This window comes from Acomys russatus, chromosome 3 (assembly GCF_903995435.1).
Source record: "Acomys russatus chromosome 3, mAcoRus1.1, whole genome shotgun sequence".
NCBI lineage: Eukaryota > Metazoa > Chordata > Mammalia > Rodentia > Muridae > Acomys > Acomys russatus.
In genome coordinates, this window is record NC_067139.1 from 56032478 (window position 1) to 56053029 (window position 20552).

The window sequence follows — 20552 nt, forward strand, 5'->3', positions numbered from 1 at the left end:
CTTCATTGTGTGTGATTAAAGGCATGTACCACTGTACCTGGACCTATACCAGGCTGGCCTTGAACTCAGAGATCTGCTTGCCTCTCTCTCCTGTAATTACAGGCGTGTGCCACCACCACCCAACTTGTCTGCATTCCAGCCAGATCAGAAAGACCTAGAAGGTCTTTGGATATGAGCTCTTGCCAGAGCAGCCATATTCTAAATTAAAATTCCTCTACAACTTCCCCCTTTCTGGTTAAGCTAAAGAATTGTACACAGTTTAACTTATAATAGAAACAGTTATTGATTCCACAAATTTCACAGTTCTTATGAGAAGCCACTGGTGTGGTGATCCTTCATACCTGTGGCCCAGATCATTTGTCTTCAGCAACAGAGAAAAGACTGGTTTCTTTTATGAGAAATGAGTGTAGTCAGCTGTCTAGTTTCTGTAGAGATGTAGAATGTTTTGTATAGTGTGCTATTTAATACAAGTTTTCCAACAGTTAATTTTTTATTCCTCACATTATGTCTCCATTTCTAGGTAATCAAATGGAGATTTATGTCAGTAATTTTTAGAGCTTGCAACTTAAATGGGTACATAGAGTTTCATCATGTGTATAAATGGGAATTTAATCAGTGTCCGGTATAATAATAGGTGTCTTTATTATAATCAAAGTCCCTTGTTCCTTGTAAATACCTTTTTTGGTATTTACTCAGACTACTATATAGCAAGAATAGCCTTGAACTTCTGAACCTCTTGCCTATACCTCCTGAGTGCTGGGATTGCAGTCACCTATCATCACCACCACCACCACCCTTGGCTTTTTTTTTTTTTTTTTTTTTTTTTTTCCTGAGACAGGGTTTCTCTGTGTAGCCTTGGCTGTCCTGCACTCACTTTGTAGACCAGGCTGGCCTCGAACTCACAGCGATCCGCCTGCCTCTGCCTCCCAAGTGCTGGGATTAAAGGCGCATGCCACCACGCCCGGTTTGAGTCATTTTTAAAGAGGGTAGTAATTAAATATTGTTCAGTAGACAACTATTTTCTGACCATTATTACTATTTAATTCTGTAACGTTTTGTAACCTAGTAGGATACCTTGTAAACCATTAAACATTGACTCTACTTTCTTCCTCTAAATCACTCATAGCCATTAATTTATATATGATGGGCATTCTGTACTCATAAAATCACCCACTATGTGTCCTGTGTACTTTTACTGAGTATATATTCATGTATTATGTTATGTATCTGTACTTTGTTCTCTTTTATGGCTGAATAGTAGTTCATTATATGGATAATGCCACATTCTGTGTGTCTCATGAGGTTTTTTTGTTTGTTTTTCACTTCTTGAATATTCAGGAAAATGTTTTAAACATTTGTTTATAAGGGGTTGTGTAAATAAATTTTCAGTTAAAATACTTTATAATGTTATTGTTTACATCTTGTAATTATCTTTTTCCTACTGAATCTCATTTAGTATAGCTTATCTCTAGGATAGGTGATGCAAGATGTGAACTAAATTGTATGTAGTATTTTTTTCCTTTATTTTCATGTATATGTGTGTTTTGCCTGAATGCATGTGTGTTCACCACATGAGTGCCTGGTGCCTGTGGAAGCGAGAAAATGGTGTTGGATCTCATAGGTCTGGATTTACTAATAGTTACAAACAATCAATCTGAGTGCCAAGAATCAAACCTGGGTTCTCTGGAAGAGCACGTAGGTGGTGCTTTTAACCACTGAGCCATCTCCCCATCACTTCTAATAATTTGTTATTGTTCATATGGCCTTGAAATCCTGATTCTACCTTCTAGGTACTGAAAGTGTCTGTTTATGCCACCATGCTGGGCACCTGTAATGTTACCTGAAAAGTCAAAACAGTAGAATAAAGTAGCAAAAAAAGTATAAATTATATTAAATATAATTTTAAAAGGAGAACATAGTAGTCAACATATAGTGACTAGAGGCAACAAAAGCATATAGAACTTTCAGAATTTTTCTTTCTTTTCTTTTCTTTTCTTTTTTTTTTCAGGACAGGGTATCTCTGTGTAGCCATGGCTGACTCGCTTGTAGACCAGGCTGGCCTTGAAATCACAGATCTGCCTGCCTCTGCCTCCCCAAGTGCTGGGATTAAGGACATGCACCACCACGCCTGGCTGAATTTTTCTTTCTTGTAGGGCTGAAATGCTACAAATAGGACTTATAGGGCCTTTGGTTGTGTTAGTGTTGTTTCTGAATATAGACTTCTCAAACTCCATGGCATCTGGATGCAGTGGTTCTTTACACTAGTCTGTAAACCATTAAGTCTGTGGGATTTTAAAATATGGTGTTACATTTGGAGTTAGTGGGAAGTTAAAGGCAAGTAGCTAGTGTCCCTCGGTAGCAGACTCATTATGCCGTTCTAACACCTAGGACTTGAGTACAATATTAAGAAAAGGCATACATACCATGTTTGGAACATTTTGGATTAGGGTATTTAGGTTTGAAATAATTTTACAGGTGCATTATTTATGTGTATACTGTGAGATATCTGTGTCTGTGTCTGTAAGATTCATGGTAATCATAAGGTCAACTTAAGCATCTTTTTAATTCATACTTCATGCCACTTAGCAGTATGATGTAGCCTGGCCTGGACGTTTCCAGGAGACTAGGAAAGGCCACCTTAGTGTGTATATGTATATAACTTTTATAAACCTTAAAACAAAAATCTTATCCTTGGCTTAAGCTCCCTATATATCAGAAACACCTGGCAACTGACCTACACTAAGTATAATTTTTTTTTTTTAAAGATCGGGGCAAGGCTCCCCTAAGTTTTATGAAAGGTCTCTAGATTGAGATCTTTTGGGCTCCCACCCTTGCCACCCTTGCCCCTGTTTTGACTCATGCTACCAGCCAGCCTACTTAACTTGTTGGTCTGAAGAGTCTTGCTAGATCACCAGGCAGTTATTTTTAAACAGATTGAATTAAAGGGGAGAAATTACTCCTGGGAATAGGCCAGCTAGCTGGAAGCACCTTGAAACCCAAACATGACACCACTGTACTTTGAATGTTTTTGTTAGGGCAGCTACTTTTTATCTTTAAATTACAAGTCCATATGCTGACTGTTGTTTGTATTGTTAATAGCAATTCAGGTAGCACGATTTTCACAGTACAAATATCCTTTTCTGTTCAGCTCATCTCATCCTTTAATCTAGAAGCTATTTTAGTAGGTCTTAAATGCTTTACATTAGATTGTTGTCTTTTCCTCTGACACAGTGCTCTCAAGATCTTTTCTGTTACTGTTTCTGAAGGAAGTAGTTAAGAGTGTACACACTCAAAGATGTTCTAGCTAAATTGGGGTTCTTCTTTTCTTTGCCTCCCTTCCTCCTTTATTCCCTTCCTCCTGCCCTCCTTTCCTTCTTTCCTTTCTCTAGTTGATCTTTGCATCTCGGTATCTATTCAACATTTGCCTTGCTCTGTTCTTAACACTCAGCCAGTCATGAGTACCAAAATGCTTGCAAACTGTCCCGTGTGTTATAATTTGCTCTGCCTTACAGTGTTGCCTATTCTGCAACCTTGGTGGTCTTGTCAATATTCCCGTTATTCAAAGTACAACTTCAGTGCATACACTCTGTAAGTCTTTCTTGTCTGCCCTTTGCTAGCATAAATGAGCTGTGCTTTTTCATTCTTACTACTCTGTAAATTTTTCTTAAAATACTTTTTTTTTGGCCTGTGTGTGTGTGTGTGTGTGTGTGTGTGTGTGTGCGCGCGCGTGCGCCTGATGGCTATTGAGGGCAGAAAAAGGGCATTGGAATCTCAAGAATTGGACTTATGTTTGAGTACTAGGAACCAAACCCTGGCCCTCTGCAAAAGAAGCAAGTACTTTTGCTGGGCAGTGGTGGTGCAGGCCAAAGGCAGGTGGATCTCTGAGTTCAAGAACAGCCTGACCAACAGAGTGAGTTCTGTAACAGCCTGGGTTAAACAGAGAAAACCCTGTCTGGAAAGCCAAAAAAGAGCTGGGGGTGGGGTGGTGTGGTGGTGGGGACTTAGAGAAGAAAGTACTCTGTTGAGCTATCTCTCCTGCTCCTGCTTTGTAAATTTTGGGGTAAACTTCTTTGTTCTTTGTAATTATAGTTAAGAAACTTATGATTAAGGACCTTACTGTTTATCTTTCAGGTCATCTTGGGCAGGTAAATTATGTAATGAATGATATTTATTAAATAACTGTAAGATTTAGATTCTGGCAACGTATTTGAACATTATCTTGAATTTTCATAGGCAGTTCTTTTCTTTTTCTTTTTTTTTCAAGGCAGGGTTTCTCTATATAGCCTTGGCCGTCCTGAACTTGCGTTGTAGACCAGGCTGGCCTCAAACTTCTCTGCCTGCCTCTGCCTCCCAGAGTGCTGGGATTATAGGCACGCACCACCACGCCCAGCTTATATATGCCCAGTGTCTAGCATACTGCCTGGCAATTAATATCTTTTGCACTGATAAGAAATATTGGGAGTCTGTATTTTAGCATCAAGTTATTTTTCACAGATACTTGTAATTATTTCAAGAATATTCTCAGTATATTATAAGTAAAAGTTTTCACTTGATTGGAATTTTAACAGTTAGCTCAATGGTTTTAATGTTAGTTGTTTTGCAATAGTGAAGTTTTAACCTAATTTATTAGCATTATTTTCTTTAAAGAACTGATTATAGTTCTTTATACTTAGTAGAAAGAGTTGTGCCTACTTTAAAGTAGTAGTAATAATAAGGCGTATACAATTTCTATCTCCCCAAAATGCAGGTTCTTGTTAAACCTTTAGGAGACCGAGGATATCTTTTTCTTCTCTCTCCTTACCAGATGATTTCTCCATATGGTAGGTAGTCTGGCTTTACTTTTTATAATTAGAAAAAAAAAAACTAAAATATTTTGCTAATCAATTTTGCTTTTCTTTTTTTTAAATTAGAACATCAGACTGTGAAGTCTCGAATCCTACATGCTTTGTTTATGTTTCAAGAACCTAGATGCCTAATTATCAGTAAGTTATTTTTTAAGCGTTGAAGTAGAAGTATACTTGCTGGTAGACAATGCTGAAATCTTTTCAGTAAGCTTGCATTCTATCTTTTCTACATCTTCTGGAAATATTGGAATTATTCTGTGGAATTAGCAATATAAAGCATGTCTTTGTGTTCTCTATTTTTGTTTATGCTATGAATTTTTTTCAGTGCTTCTTTTTTTTAGATTTTATTTATTTTATGTATATGAGTTTTCTATCTGCTTGTACACCTGTATGCCAGGAGAGAGCATGAGAGAGTGTACACATGGTTGTGAGCCACCATGTGGTTGTTGGGCATTGAACTGAGGACCTGTGGAAGAGCAGAGAGTGCTCTTAACTGCTGAGAGCCATCTCTGCAGCCCTCAGTACTTTTTTTTTTTTTTTTTTTTTTTGGTTTTTCGAGACAGGGTTTCTCTGTGTAGCCTTGGCCATCCTGGACTCACTTTGTAGACCAGGCTGGCCTCGAACTCACAGCGATCCGCCTGCCTCTGCCTCCCGAGTGCTGGGATTAAAGGCGTGCGCCACCATGCCCGGCCAAGTACTTTCATTAATGTAGTTTTATACTTGTTTTAGTACTATAGCTCATTAAGAGTTTTTTGTTTTGCTGCTGTTGTTTGTTTGTCTGTTTTTGGTTTTTTGTTTTGTTTATGTTGGTTTTTTTTGAAACAGGGTTTCTCTGTGTAGTCTTAGCTGTCCTAGAATCGCTTCGTAGACCAGGCTGGCCTCAAACTCTCACCAATCCTCCTGCCTCTATTAAAGACATGTGTCACCATGCCTGGCTTGTTAAGAGTTTTATGTGACAGATTTTTCTTTTTTTTTTTTTTTTTTTAAACAATATTCACTCTCTTTTTTAAAAATTTTATTTTATTAATTTATTCATATTACATCTCAATGGTTATTTGTTTTGTTTTTTGAGACAGGGTTTCTCTGTGTAGCTTTGGCTGTCCAGGACTCCCTTTGTAGACCAGGCTGGCCTTGAACTCACAGTGATCCACCTGCCTCTGACAGATTTTTCTTTAATTCGTTTGTGCATTCAAATTTTAGTGATTTTAAAGTGTCATATGACATATTAAACTGTAAACCTTTCAAAGTTAATGAAAATTTGGGGTGTTTATGGTAGAGAACATTTTACTGTTTGCCTTTTCTAACAACAGACTCGAATACTATATTAAAGAATTTACACCAATGGGCTTACTTTTGAAATAAGCCTGGATTTTTTCAGTTATGGCTACTCAGTGCATGGGTGCTTATGGGAAAATATATTTATATAAGTAAAACTTTGTTACTTTATGAATAAAAGAAGTGATATCATTTGCAGACTGACACTACTTAGAATCTCACATCTTGCTTCCCGCCTGCCCCCCTGCAATTTTCTTAGCACCATTTGTGTTGCTTGTGGGGGAATGAAGTGAAGAGCGTTAGTGAAGGGATTTCTTTCCATTAAAAATCTGATCTCCCTTTTTATTTGTTTTGGGTCCTGACTCATTTAAGGAGAAGCATACTGCTTGTTAGTTTGCTGTACTGCATGTGTGGCTCAGCCTTAATGTTCAAATCTTGTTATACTTGTGTAGTATGGAGATTTGTATTTGATTAGTTTCCTTATTGCTAATAACATTTAACTTTTTGTTTATTTGCAGCACAAAAAGGTGTAACGAATACAGCACCACAGGAGAAGCATGAGAACATACCAGACATATTAAAAATAACTCAGTTTTTACAGTATGCTTTGATTCAATGTAGAAAAGAATTTAAAAATATAAATACTATAAATTTTCATTCTGTTGTTGAAAAGTATGTAAGTGAATTTTTTAACCGAGGTTTTGGTTCAGGTAAGCGAGAGTTTTTCATGTTTTCATATGACTCACGATTAGATGATAGAAAATTCCTGTACTCGGCACCAAGAAATAAATCTCATATTGATGATTGCTTACATACCTACATTTTTCAGCCAGAAATGTATCAGTTACCTATTTTTAAACTAAAAGAGTTATTTGAAGAAAATCTAAAACGTCAACAGTTTAGTCCACTTTCAGATTATGAAGGTCAAGAAGAAGATCTGAATAGTTCAAAAATGAAATTTGGAAAATGGAATAACTCACAGAGTGAAACTACTGAGTCTGCACAACAGAAGTCATCTCATTCTTTGGATTATGATAAGGATAGAGTCAAAGAATTGATTAATTTAATCCAGTGTAAGAAAAAAAATGTGGGTGGGGACCCAGATACAGAAGATACAAAAAGCAAAAATGTCTTGAAGAGGAAACTTGAGGATCTACCTGAAAATATGAGGAAGTTTGCCAAAACCAGTAATTCATCTGAAAATTACCACCAATATGAAGGTAAAATAACACACTACTTTTATAATAGTCAAAATATATAACCTTGGTTCTGTTCTTCCTGTGTTACAGAGATCCTCAAATTACTAAGACTAAGCCAAATACAAAATGTCCTGGGTACTTGGTTGGGTTCAGGTTTTGTTTTTGTCCCCCCCCCCCCCCCCCCCCCCCCCCAGATCTTTTGTGAGGCAGGTTGTCACACTGGAGCTCTGGCTTGCTTGGAATTCTCACCAGTCTTCGTGCCTCAGCTAACCAGAGTGTGTAGTCACAGGCATGAGCATGCCTGCTTGGCTTGTTCAGAATTGGTTGGCTGACTTTTAAAGTTTTTACAGTTCTCCAGCTTTGTTTTTGCCAGTGTAGCCCACTGACTTTCTTCATTCCATTCATGTGTTCCTTTTGCTTTTTGTTGTGGTGCTTTTCTTCCTCAACAAGCTATGTTCTTCAAGTGTGTGTTAGGGCTCAATTTTTCTTTGTACAATCCAAGAAAACACAAACCATCCTGAATCAGATACCTTGCCACCATCAAAATGGTGTATTAACTCACATTTTGTGCTGTTTTTAATGTGATGACAGGTCTCAGAATTCTTCCATTGTTTTTTCAGATGTTTGTCTCTGACTAAGTTGGGCAGATTAATGCCATGTCTATATTTACTGGTACACTTTGATCAAACCAAAAGCCTTGTTCATGCTAGACAAGCGCTCAGCCACTGAACTGCATCTCCAAATCTCTTTCTTTTTGAAGCATCATTACACTAAGTTGCCCAGATTGGCTTTTAACTTAATTCTTTAGGCCAGGATAGGCATGTGCCACCAGACCTGAAGCCTTTACTTTTATTCTTGAATTATCCATTGTGATAATCATTACACGCATATCTTTAATTTAAATGAAATAAAAATACATTTCATCAGCCATACAACCGTATTAGATCATATTTATGGGAACATTTCCATCATTGCAGAAAATTATATTTGACAGTGATGTTGTCTTATAAAACTTTGAAGGCTTTTTCTTTACTTAGGTATTTCTTTACTTTCAGTGTCTATGTCTTATCTCCTTTGTGGCTTTCCTGGTTTTTAATTTCCTTGATTCATTTCAGTATCCTCTCTGTATTGTTTCATTAACTTAATTAAGATCAATTTCATCTTCAAGACTTTGTTTCAGACTAACGAGGGTCTGGCCATGCTTATTACTCTTCCCTGTGCTCTTCAAATTTTCAGAAACAGTTACAGTAAAGGGCACACATATTTGTAATATCTAAGCCTGAAATATTTTAGTCCCTGCCCATAAATGTCTTACATGTGACTTTCAAGTAACATTTAATGTTCTTGTTTTGTTTTTTTAAAGATGTATTTATTTATTTATTTATTTCACACACAGTGCTCTACCTGCATGTGTGCCTGCATGCCAGAAGAGAGCACCAGATCTCATTATAGATGGTTATGAGCCACCATGTGGTTGCTGTGAATTGAACTCAGGACCTCTGGAAGTGCAGCCAGTGCTCTTAACCTCTGAGCCATCTCTCCAGCCTCCTGTTATATTTGATTTTTTAAAAAATATATTAAATTTTGTCATCTTGTCATATGAACTGAGTATACTGGCTTTTAAAATATGAGATGACTTTTTTCTTTTTCTCAGAATCTCCGCAGTCCATTGGCTTACTTGGACATGACCCTAACTTGAGACTGCAGCAGGAAGATGCATGTAACACTGGAGATACCCACAAATTTTATAATTGGCTATCAGAAGCACTAGCAAATGCACGACAGTCAGATGCATTCCTTACAGATACAGTCAACAAGGCCTTAGGATTGAGTAGCAGTGGTAACTATGAAGAGCTAAAACAAAAGTCTGAATATGAGCTAAACCCTACTTCAGATAAGAAAGACTGTGATCAGCCTGCTTGTACAAAAATTGAAAATGTGCATTTTAAGGGTGCTCAGAGCCCATTGCTAGAAGTTGAAGCAGCTTCTGTAAAGTATCCTACTCTTTCTACCAATGAGGTAGGCATTGGCTATAAGCTACATTTGAAAGTAAACATGTCTTTCTGATTATCTGAGTTTGCTTTTGTATGTGTCCTCAAAAGAGTGTACGTATATTTCAAGGAGTTGTTTTTCTTTTCTGAGAGAACTAAGACATACTCTTAAGTAAAAGTGGTGGTGGGTGCTGGGCTGGTGGGTTGGTGTGATTCTAAGCTATTCTTGTTGAAAAAAAGGTAAATGCTGAAGTAACTGTTTTCTATATGCTTATTGCTTTATATAAAGTTTACCTATTATGATAAAACTAGGGCTAGGTAGTTTGTCAGATTGGCATAGCAGGAGTCAGTGTCATACTGTTTCATAATGAGATGAGTCCTTGAAAGTGTCTGTTTTCTGGCTGAAACAGAATCAGCGTGAGGTAGATGAAGCTACTGAACGTAGTAACATAACGTCATAAGTTAGGTGTCCTGTGTTGTGCACATACCAATGGGCAGCCTTTGGTATCATCTCTAAGGTGTTATCAGCTTTGCTTATTAAGGAATCCAGTTTATGTGTAATTCGTGCTTAGTAAACAAGTGACTTCCTGTACTAGTGCTTTCCTAAAAGAGTGGCTGAATCATTGTAGGATAATAATGAGATGACTTATGGCTATGCATGTCTCAGCCTTTCTGTATGTAGTTTGGGGATATTTATGGAGAAGATGGTGATAGGTTTCTAGGGTAGGCATTAAGATATTAACCTGTATTGTTAATGTTTCTCAGTATGTTTAACAAGAGTGTGGGCTGAACATAGTCTTTCTTTCTTTCTTTGTTTTTCAAACTTTTATTCCTGCTTATTTAAGTATTGTCTGTTGGTATTGTTAAATTATAGTGACAGAGTTGAATATATGGTATATAAAATTTAAAATATAAAAGTATACCAGTCATTACTTTAAATCACCACCAGTTTTGTATGTGTGGTGTGTGTATTACCTGTTTTTAAAGTTTTGTTTGTGTGTGAATGTCTTCCCTGCATGTTTAAATATGTTGTAGGACATACACCCATGGTGTGCTCTGAGAGTAGTATAGGTCAGATCTCTTGGAAAAACTGGAGTTAAGATATTGTGAGCTGCCAGGTGGGTGCTTGGAATTGAACTCTGCTCCTTTGCAAGAGCAGTCAATGTTCTTTATTGCTGAGCCATCTCTTCTGCTCTGTTTTTTTTTTTTTTTTAAATGAAAACATTTATAACGATTATAATTTTGTGTATATGTGTAAAGAACAGGGGATAACCTCTAAAAGTTCATTCTCTTTCCACCATGTGGACCCTGAAGAGAGCTGCTACCTCAGGTTATCAGGCTTGGTGGCAAGTACTTTTACTCACCAAGCCATCTTGCCAGTCTTCAGATAACCTTTAAGAACAATATATATTGCTTATTTTGTTTATTGGGAGGAGGTTTGTGTTTATGACGGAGTTTTACTGACCCTGTGGCTGGCCTGTAGCTCACTGTATAAACCTGGTTGGCAGCACTTGGGAGGCAGAGGCAGGTAGATTGCTATGAGTTCTAGGCCAGCCTGGTCTACAAAGTGAGTCTAGGACAGCCAAGGCTCTACAGAGAAACCCTATCTAAAAAAAAAAAAACCCAAACAAACAAACCCAAGAAACCATACCAGAGTAACAGCACCAAGATTTCATTTGGGGCTAGAGAGATGGCTCAGTGGTTGAGAGCATTGACTGTTTTTCCAGAGGACCAAGGTTCAATTCCCAATACCCCACATGGCAGCTCAAAACTGTCTGTAACTCAAAGATCTGACACCCTCACATAGACGTGCATGCGAGCAAAACACCAATGCACATAAAATGAAAATAAATAATTGTAAAAAACAAAACCAAACCAGGTTGGCTTCATACTTTTGGTCTTCCTGCCTCTGCCTCCTGAACTTGATTATAGACAAGCACTATCATTCCTAGCCTTGGCAAAATGTATTTTAAATTTGAAGCTGGGGTATTGTAACTTTACCATGTTGGTTTTATTCATTTGTAATGTTTAGGCTGAAATTTTTGCATTTGCTTTGAGGAAGTAATACAGTCTGACATAATTAAAGAGAAGGCTATTGAATGCATGTACTTTTATTTTTAGGATCCAAGTTCAATTAAAGTCAATAATTTTGAAGAATGCAGTCTCTGTCCCACAGTTTCCATTGAGCATGGACTCCTTAGACAACATTCTAAGCCAAATGATGATGAAGAGACAGAAATACATTGGAAATTGATTCCAATCACAGGTGAGAACTGGTATATTCACTCAGTCATAGGTTTGCTTCTTTTTACTTAGCCAACCAATTTCTTGGAGAGTTTCATCTTTGCTAGATTCCAGTCTTGTGTCATGAGGTACTTATCTTTACTTGGCTCTGCTATGAGTCTTTATTTTGAACAGTGTATTATTTATCACTATTCTTGGTTGACATCAGCAAGTGTCTGCAAAAGGGCCTATTAATATAGGCATTTAGGGCATAGTTACTCTTCTTGAGTTCAGTGTGCTTATTGTCAATTGAAAACTGTTGACAGAAACTGAACTTGGAGAAGTAGATCTTGGAATGAAATAATGCTCTTTGGTTGGCTGTTACTTTTCAACTTACTAACCTAAACTTCACTACAACAAGCTGTCTGTCATCTAGCAAATGGTCATGTTGAGGCTCATCTGTGTGATTTTTTTCTAATGATTGATTCTGGAGTTAAATGACCACATGCAAATAACTCAGGAAAGCTTGTTGAACCACTGGCGCTCGACAGTTGTTGAAAGATTGTCATTTATAATATTCTTAACTTGTCCATGAACACACTACATGCTCTTAATATTTCAAGTTCTTATTCATCTCTGTTAGCTAAATATGTTTGGGATTGTTTTCTGGCCACATCTTTCCCATTACTATACCTTTATTTAGCCTTTGGAAAGAAATCGAAGAAAGAATTACTTTTGCTAAAAAGTAGACTGTCTTGTGACCTACAACCTATGAGATCTATAGGGACTGTGAGAATTTCTCAAACTTGATGAGTTTCAGTGGGCTCCAGCACTCTTTTCTATTTCACACCTTACTAGAGAAGGCAAAAGACTCCAGATCGGATCCTAGAGAGGAAACGATACTCTTTTATGAAATGGAGGCATAGCGGAACTTTGAAATACAATAGGAAAGTAGTTTGTAGATGGTGGTTATCTTAACCTTCCTTCATTTAAACACCTTCATAATTGCTGTTGAGTCATTTAAAGAAGTAATATAGGTGTTGTTTTTTCATCGCCTAAATGGAAAGGGAAACAACTTCCTATTTCCAAATGATCTTTCAAGAATGTTTAGGCAGAAGAAGGGACATTCCTTTGTTAGCATTATGGTTGTCTGAAAGGTGCCTAATAGGCGTCACTGGTGTCTGAAGAGAGTCAACAAATCTAATGGATGCTTTCCTCAGGAGGGAATGCAAGAAGCCCAGAAGACCAGCATGGGAAACATGGTGAGAAACAAGTATCAGGTGAGAAGGCTCACTTTGCTTTTCTTCCCAATGTGCCCTTCTTCAGAATTGCTACTTGCATTCTGGTTCTTCATCAATAGGGCATGAGTTTTACTTTGTGCTCCATCCAGAGAAGTCTACACAATCTCTCTCTCTTTTTTTAATTGTCATTTTAAAATTATTTATTTATATTGGATATTTTTGTAACAAATATAATCTGTGTTCTAGACTAATTTAGATTTAGGAGGATGAAAATGTTTTCTTAATGTGTTTCTTCAGATACTCTGTAAGAACCAATCTTTTTAAAAAAATACCAGAAGGTAAAAACCATTTTTTAAAAAAACCTTTTCGTACTCTGTTCATAATCTTGGAAAGTTTTTGGCCTACTTTTTAAGTGTAAAACTAACTTCTGCTGATGGTTTTAAGAGACTGGAAAAACTATTTCCAGAAATAAAAATAGTTACAGTGGATGCATAGAAGAAAGTCTTAACTTGTCTGACTGCGCTCAGTCAAAGTCAACTTCTGTGCACATGCTTTTTTTTTTTGGTTTTTTTTTTTTTTTTGGTTTTTTTTTTTTTTTTTTTTTAAGATTTATTTATTTATTATGTATACACTGCTCTGCCTGTACATACACTTGCAGGCCAGAAGAGGGCACCAGATCTCATTATAGATGGTTGTGAGCCACCATGTGGTTGCTGGGAATTGAACTCAGGACCTCTGGAAGAGCAGTCAGTGCTCTTAACCTCTGAGCCATCTCTCCAGCCCCTGTGCACATGCTTGTTGGGCATTTTTTTTTTTTTTTTTTTTTTTTTTTTGGCCTGAGTTTGATAATGTTTCCATTTGTTTTAATAACCTTATTCTTTAATAAAGCTTGTGGACCTTTTGGTTGTTTTCATTTAGGTGGAAAGATAGATGACTTTTTTAGTATACTTGGAGAAATCTGAGGTTATTTTTAATAGACGTAAAGCTAAATGGCTTTCTTAGTAAATTAGCCCTTCTCATAATTTTCTTGAAGATCTTTACTTCCTTGGAAAAATAAAAATGCATGATAGAAGAATATACACAAATTTTAGTGTACAGCTTAGTAATGTTCACATATGTATCTGTTTGACTACTACCCAATCAAGATTAGAACAGTCCCAACACCTTAGCTTCTCATCTGTATTTTCCTGGTTCATGATCTCTCCATTTACAACAGGTGGCCACTAATCTCATTCTCTTCACCATATTTTTAATTTTATTGATAAATTGAATCCAGTCATGTCTGTCTGGCTGGCTCTTTTACTTAACTTTATGTCAAGGTTTCATCTATACTGTATATTGTCAGTGATTCTTTCTAGGAGAAACAGTTGCCTTGTTTGAACTTCCTCATGTTCCATAGGCATGCATCTTTCTCTTCCTTGAGATGCTGTATTCATATTTTGCATATGAAAGTTAGGTCTAAATGACATGATTGTCTGAGAAATAGTACATTGTCTTCACATGTTAGAAGTCAACTGACTGGTGCTTCATCAGTAACCAGTAAAACATGTATTATAGATATTGACATCTATCTCTTTATTATCTATTGATGAAGATGTGGTTTTTCAAAAGTGTTAATCCCAGCACTCGGGAGGCAGAGTTTCAAGGCCAGCCTGGTCTACAAAGCAAGTCCAGGACAGTCAAGGCTATACAGAGAAACCCTGTGTCAAAAAAACAAAACAGACAAAAACGTTGATTTTTAAGTCATATGGAGTAATTCATGCAAAATAAAATTAAATGGTGTTTGTTTACAATTTTAAAGAGATTTACTTGGGGCTGGAGATAGCTCAGCAGTTAAGAGCACAGGCTGCTTTTCCAGAGGTCCTGAGTTCAATTCCCAGCAACCACATGGTAGCTCAAACCATCTATAAGGAGATTGGGGAGCTGGAGAGGTGGCTCAGAGGTTAAGAGCACTTGCTGTTCTTCCAAAGGTCCTGAGTTCAATTCCCAGCAACCACATGGTGGCTCACAGCCATCTGTAATGAAATGTAGTACTTCCTTCTGGCCTGCAGTTGTTATATGCAGGAGAATATTGTATATTTAATAAATAAGTCTTTAAAAAAAAAAGAGATCTGGTGTCTTCTGGCTTGCTGGCACTCATGCAGACACAATACTGTATACATAATAAATCTTTATTTGCCTTCTAAGTGACAAGTGTGAGTGTGTATTAGGTATGAGGAGTACATTTGAGTATGTTAGATGTGAATAAGTATATATGGAGGCCAGAAGAGAACCTTGGTTTCTTCCTTTTTTGCTGTTTGCCTTACTGCTTTGAGACAGGGTCTTCACTGAACCAGAAGCTTGCCCTAATGTTTTGCCAGCAAGTTTCTAAGGTCTACCTCTCTCAACTCCACAATGTTACAGGCGTGTGCATCCATGCCTGACTTCTCACATATACCCTAGAGTCCTAGACTTTGTATAGTAAATGCTTTTACCTCTATATTATCATCATCACCATTGAAACAGGATTTCCCTGGCATAGCCCTGATTGTCCTGGTCTGTAGACCAGGCTGGCCTCAAACTCAGAGAGGCGCCTGTCTCTGCCTCCCAAGTGCTGAGATTTAAGGTGTGTACCCCATTCCTGGCTTGCCCCTAGAAATTTTTAATATGGAAAAAATCTACATGAGGATTTAAGATACACTTAATTTAAAAAAAATATTTATTATGTATTCAATGTTCTGCTTGCTTTGAATCTGCCTGCATCCTTATCTTGATGGCTTTCCCTCATGTTATGGTGGCTTAAACCTAGTACTTATTTCAAACATCTGTTAAAGACAGACAACTATATTGTCATAAAATAAATGTACTGAAAACTACCTATATTTTCAGAACTTTTATTGCTGTAACCAAAGTAGTTGCTCTCAATTATCTAGTACTTAAGATGCTGGGGCAGGAAGATTTATGAGTTCAAATCCACCGTGACCCTAAAAATAGGGAATAGGGGTTAAAAAGAAAAAAGTATTACTTTTATTTTGCCCTCAATAGGTCAGTTATGATTACCAATTTCTTAGATAGCCATGTATATATTTTATATGTATCTGAAACTACATTTTTAATGTCATAAATTTAAGGGTAGAACATTGAGAATTCCTCATTCTTAAAGAACTTGAATTTTATATTTCATACAGATTTAGTTGTTGACAAATTGAATGTTTTGCTTTCTTGTTTTTGACCTTTCTGCCTGTTGTTCTTACTGTATAAATGTTTTTGCAGTAATTGAATGAAGTGGTCATGACATTGAAAAAAGAGTGAGTGTGGGGAAAATAAAAATGGAATGTTTTTTGGTAGATGGAATGCAGTTATATTTGAGCATAAAACTTTAATTTTTAAGTTCACTGTAGGTACCATAGTTTGAAAAATGTATAAGTGGGTTTTCTATATTACAGGAGTGATGTTAGGGAATCCCGTTGGCTGAGTCTTAAGAAAACTTTCTCGTCTTTTAGCCTAAAATTGTGATAGTTTTTAAGCAAAAATTTTGACTTTATTATTTTAAAAATACAAGACTATAAATGATAGATATATTTTCCTCTTATTTAAAAATAAGTAGACGTACGGTGCTTGTTTTGAAAAGTAGTTTAACAAAATTAATCATATATGGTTAGTATAGACATAGTATAGATATGGTATAGATAGCATAGAGTGTGTGTGTGTATACACACACACACACACACACGTTGAGCCCCAGTTATCACAAGCCAAATGTTGTGGTTTCATTAGCACTAGATTATACAAGGACTTTGTAATCCAAAATGTGTAGTGGCTGTCCTATTTCTTCTGGAATTATTTACAAATTAAATGAGAGTACTAGGAGAGCATTATCAAAGATACTACTCAATGCAGCTATGAAATATTTTCAACTCTTACTTTGTTGAGCCTTTCTTTCCTGACAGAACGAGTCTATTATGCTGTAGGTAATCCATCAACAACCTTCATGTAAGAGCCAGCCTAAGTTTTTTCTAAGATCTTAAGCATACAATATTTCTGTTGGGCCTTCTTTCATTGCCTTCTATTCCAGTCTTAAACTAATATGGTATGTGTCACTTGACCATTGAATACAGTATTATAAGTCTGTTAACATCAGATGTAATGTGGTATTATTGTCACTTGGCCTTTGAATACAGTATTCTAAGTCTGTTAACATTAGATGTACAAAATGGTAGGAAAGCAAACATAGAGAGCTGGTTTAACATTTGTTTATGCCAAATAGGTACTTTTAAAAAAAAAAAATCTTTTTCCAAAGAACACTTGGAAAGAATCCAAAGAAACCTTTCAGTGTTGTTACTCTGTCTACTGAAATCCAAAGCCTAGCCTATAAGTACAACAGATAGGAGATAGGGTACACACAGTTTTTTGAGGTTTTTAATTTACTTTGCAATGCATAATTTTGAATATATGCCTGAGCTGGTGTATTTTTAACTGAGTTTTTGTTTGTTTCTAATGCTACCCATTTGGATTGCTCTTATAATAATAAACTCTTTTTGTATAGGAATGAAATCACCAGGAGAACAACTGGTGTGTCTACCACCACTGGAGGCCTTTCCTAATGATCCCCGGGTAATAAATAGAGAAAGAAGCTCTGACTACCACTTTCCACCCTCTCCGCTAACAGACTCTGTAAAGGGCACCACTGAGCAGGACCTGGTAACAGGCCAGGTGGTAACAGTGGAAGAGCAGTGTGTGCCTGCAGCAGAGCCTCCTACAGTGAGCGAAACTACAGAGAATACAGTGTTAGGAGAGTTCCACCTCTTTTCCAGAAAGATAGAAGAGATTTTGAAGCAAAAGAATGTTTCATATGTTAGTACAATTTCCACACCCATCTTTTCAGCACAAGAGAAGATGAATCGCCTTTCTGAGTTCATATATTCTAAGACTTCTAAAGCTGGTGTACAGGAATTTGTAGATGGTTTGCATGAAAAACTAAATACTATTATTATTAAAGCATCAGCGAAGGGTGGGGATTTGCCACCACTAAGTCCTAACCATTCTCACACTACAACGACACTGAATCCCCTGGGGAGGCATGTCATATCAATTTCCTCAAGTGACTTCAACAGTAGAGACCTTTTTGAGCCACTCTGTTCGGAACCTTTAAAAGCTAACAGCTCTAATGAACAGTATTCTTCTTCAATTGAAGTAGAAATGAACCAGCCACACCACCGCAAAGAGTTAATGGTGACTTCTGATCACACTGTACCTGGTGATACTGCCCTGGAACCCGCAGAAAAAGAAATAACAAAATCACCCAGCGATATAACGATTTCTGCACAACCAGCTCTTTCGAATTTTATAAGCCAGTTAGAACCTGAGGTATTTAATAGTTTGGTTAAAATCATGAAAGATGTCCAGAAAAATACTGTGAAATTTTACATTCATGAAGAAGAGGAGAGTGTGCTTTGCAAAGAAATAAAGGTAACTAATGAGAAGGCAATCATAGTACCATATAAGCTCAATGGTCTGAACTCTGTAAAACTGAGTTTTAAAATTGGCCATAATATATTATCTGAATTTGGTAATTCATAATTGAATGGAATGGGAATGCATTGAACTAAATGTAGAACTTACGATCTCAATATCATGGCTATCAGAATCTCTCTTGTTGAATGTTAAAGTGCTTGTATGTGTAACTATAAGGATCAGGGCCTGGAGCTGGAGCTCAGTAGTAGGATACTTTACTTGAGTAGCCTGTTCTAAGCATGGGGATAGGAAGACGCCTCTGGGCACAGTGCAGATTTACTTAAAACTTGATCCTGAGACTTAAAAAGATTTAAGTATTTATTATTATGGGAGGGCACTATGGTGCATGTATGGAGGTCCTAGGACAATTTGTGAGAATTAGGTCTCATTACTACGTGGGCCCTGGGGATCAAACTTGGGTAGTTAGGCTTGGCCATCTTGGCAGCCTTTGATTGAGAGATTTTAAATACAGCGTGCTTACTTGGTTTTTAATGAACGAGAAAATTACAGAGAGGTAATTGAAGTTCTTGTGTTCATCTCATAGGGGGTTTTATCAGTCAAATGAAATAAACTGTCCAGAAATGGCATAATATATATTCATTTGCCATTTCTTGATGTACTGACTGTGTCAAAGCTCTTTTTTGTTGTTTTGTTTTTTGTTGTTTTTGCTTTTTGAGACAGGGTTTCTCTGTGTAGCCTTGGCTGTCCTGGACTGGCTTTGTAGACCAGGCCGGCCTCAAACTTACAGAGATCTGCCTGCCCCTGCCTCCCTGAGTGCTGAGTTTACAGGTGTGTGCCACTGTGCCTGGCTGTGTCAAAGCTTTTAATTATCAAAAAACTTGACGCTCCCAAAGGACTCCAAGAGCTATAGAACACCATTTCAGGTATTTGATCTTGGGGTTTTGAAGTAACTGCTTGTTCCTATTTATGGAACTTATTTGCTATAAAGCGTTTCTGCCTGCTTTGCTGGAGGAAGCAGAGGAATTATAAATGGCAAAACATGGTAGCTGAGAAATTCAGTATCGATAACAAATATTTAATCTTTTTGTCTTTATAAGGTTTCTCATGCTAACTTATTTGATGTAGTATCTCAAGTAATACACAAAAAGCATTAAGCTGGAAAAGGGTACATAGCACTAATGTGCTTTCCTTACGCTTTCTTAGGAAGATGAAAAAAGACTTGGTTACATTTTTGTCCTGTGTGAGTGAATTTAGAGCTTCTTTTCCCCACACTCTAGAAACACATTTCTAATAGAACTCTATACATAACTGCATGTTGGTGTAGTGCTGGGCAAAAGTTGAACACCTTTCTTAATGTCTTCAGTGTAATTCTCCCTTTTTAAAATAGATTGCTAAACACCCATGTGACACCTATATTGAAGAGATAGGCAATACAATTCCCTTTGAATTATAGCATCTTATTACCATTATTTACATTTATTTATCATTATTTACATAGATTAGCTCTTACAAATTTTGTAAAAAAAAATTAGCTTGGAAGTAGAGTGCAGTGGCGCACACCTGTAATCCCAGCACTCTGGGAGGGAGAGGTAGGCAGAGCTCTGAGTTTAAGACGAGCCTGGTCTACAAGGCAAGTCCAGGACAGCTAAGGCTACACAGAGAAAGAAACCCTGTAAGTATGTGTGTATGGGGCGCAGGGGGTGGGGACGGAGATTAGATTGGAACATTATTTTTTGTTATTTTAAATAAGGTTTCACCATGGCTATTCTGGAACTCATATATCGACCAGGCTAGCCTCAAGCTCAGAGATCTCCCGACCCTGATTTATGAGTGCTGCTCCTGGCTGGGTATCCACAGGAAGTTTTCTTCCAGGTGTTAGGGTAAAAGATTATTAATAATTTAAATTTACCAGCTAAACAGTCGTATCCAGAATAACTTGAATTTTGAAGCTTCTTAAAGTAAAAAGATTGCCAGCAGTCCTTTCTATCAGCAGTTTAGCTTTATTGTCCTTTCTAACATTGTGAAAATGTCTGTTCAGATATGATGAACTCTCTGATCTTCTAAAGTGAAAGTTCAGTGTTCTAGTTAAAGCTTATCACCTTGTGTTGCATTTTTCATGTTAAATTGATGTTTGCTAGAAAGTTAATGTTGACTTAGTTTTTCTTTGACAGGAGTATCTTACCAAATTAGGCAATACAGAATGTCATCCAGACCAGTTTTTGGAAAGAAGATCAAACTTGGATAAACTATTGATTATTATTCAAAATGAAGACATTGCAGGTTTCATTCACAAGGTCAAGTCCAGTTCACTATTTTGCTTTCTAA

General features: G+C 36.9%; 1 protein-coding gene across 3 annotated transcripts in view; it reads left to right on the forward strand.

The window, feature by feature from the left end:
* The window catches only part of Tasor (transcription activation suppressor), a 52752-nt gene that overhangs the window by 26800 nt on the left and 5400 nt on the right, over positions 1–20552 (forward strand). For 2 of the 3 annotated variants that reach the window (XM_051140726.1, XM_051140719.1), the window contains exons 12-19: positions 4748–4820; positions 4911–4982; positions 6638–7339; positions 8973–9337; positions 11431–11575; positions 12753–12812; positions 17299–18221; positions 20399–20521. In XM_051140726.1, coding sequence (XP_050996683.1) covers positions 4748–4820; positions 4911–4982; positions 6638–7339; positions 8973–9337; positions 11431–11575; positions 12753–12812; positions 17299–18221; positions 20399–20521 — 2463 coding nt within the window. The remainder of the gene's footprint in view (positions 1–4747; positions 4821–4910; positions 4983–6637; positions 7340–8972; positions 9338–11430; positions 11576–12752; positions 12813–17298; positions 18222–20398; positions 20522–20552) is intronic. The other variant, XM_051140735.1, reaches the window with a different exon arrangement.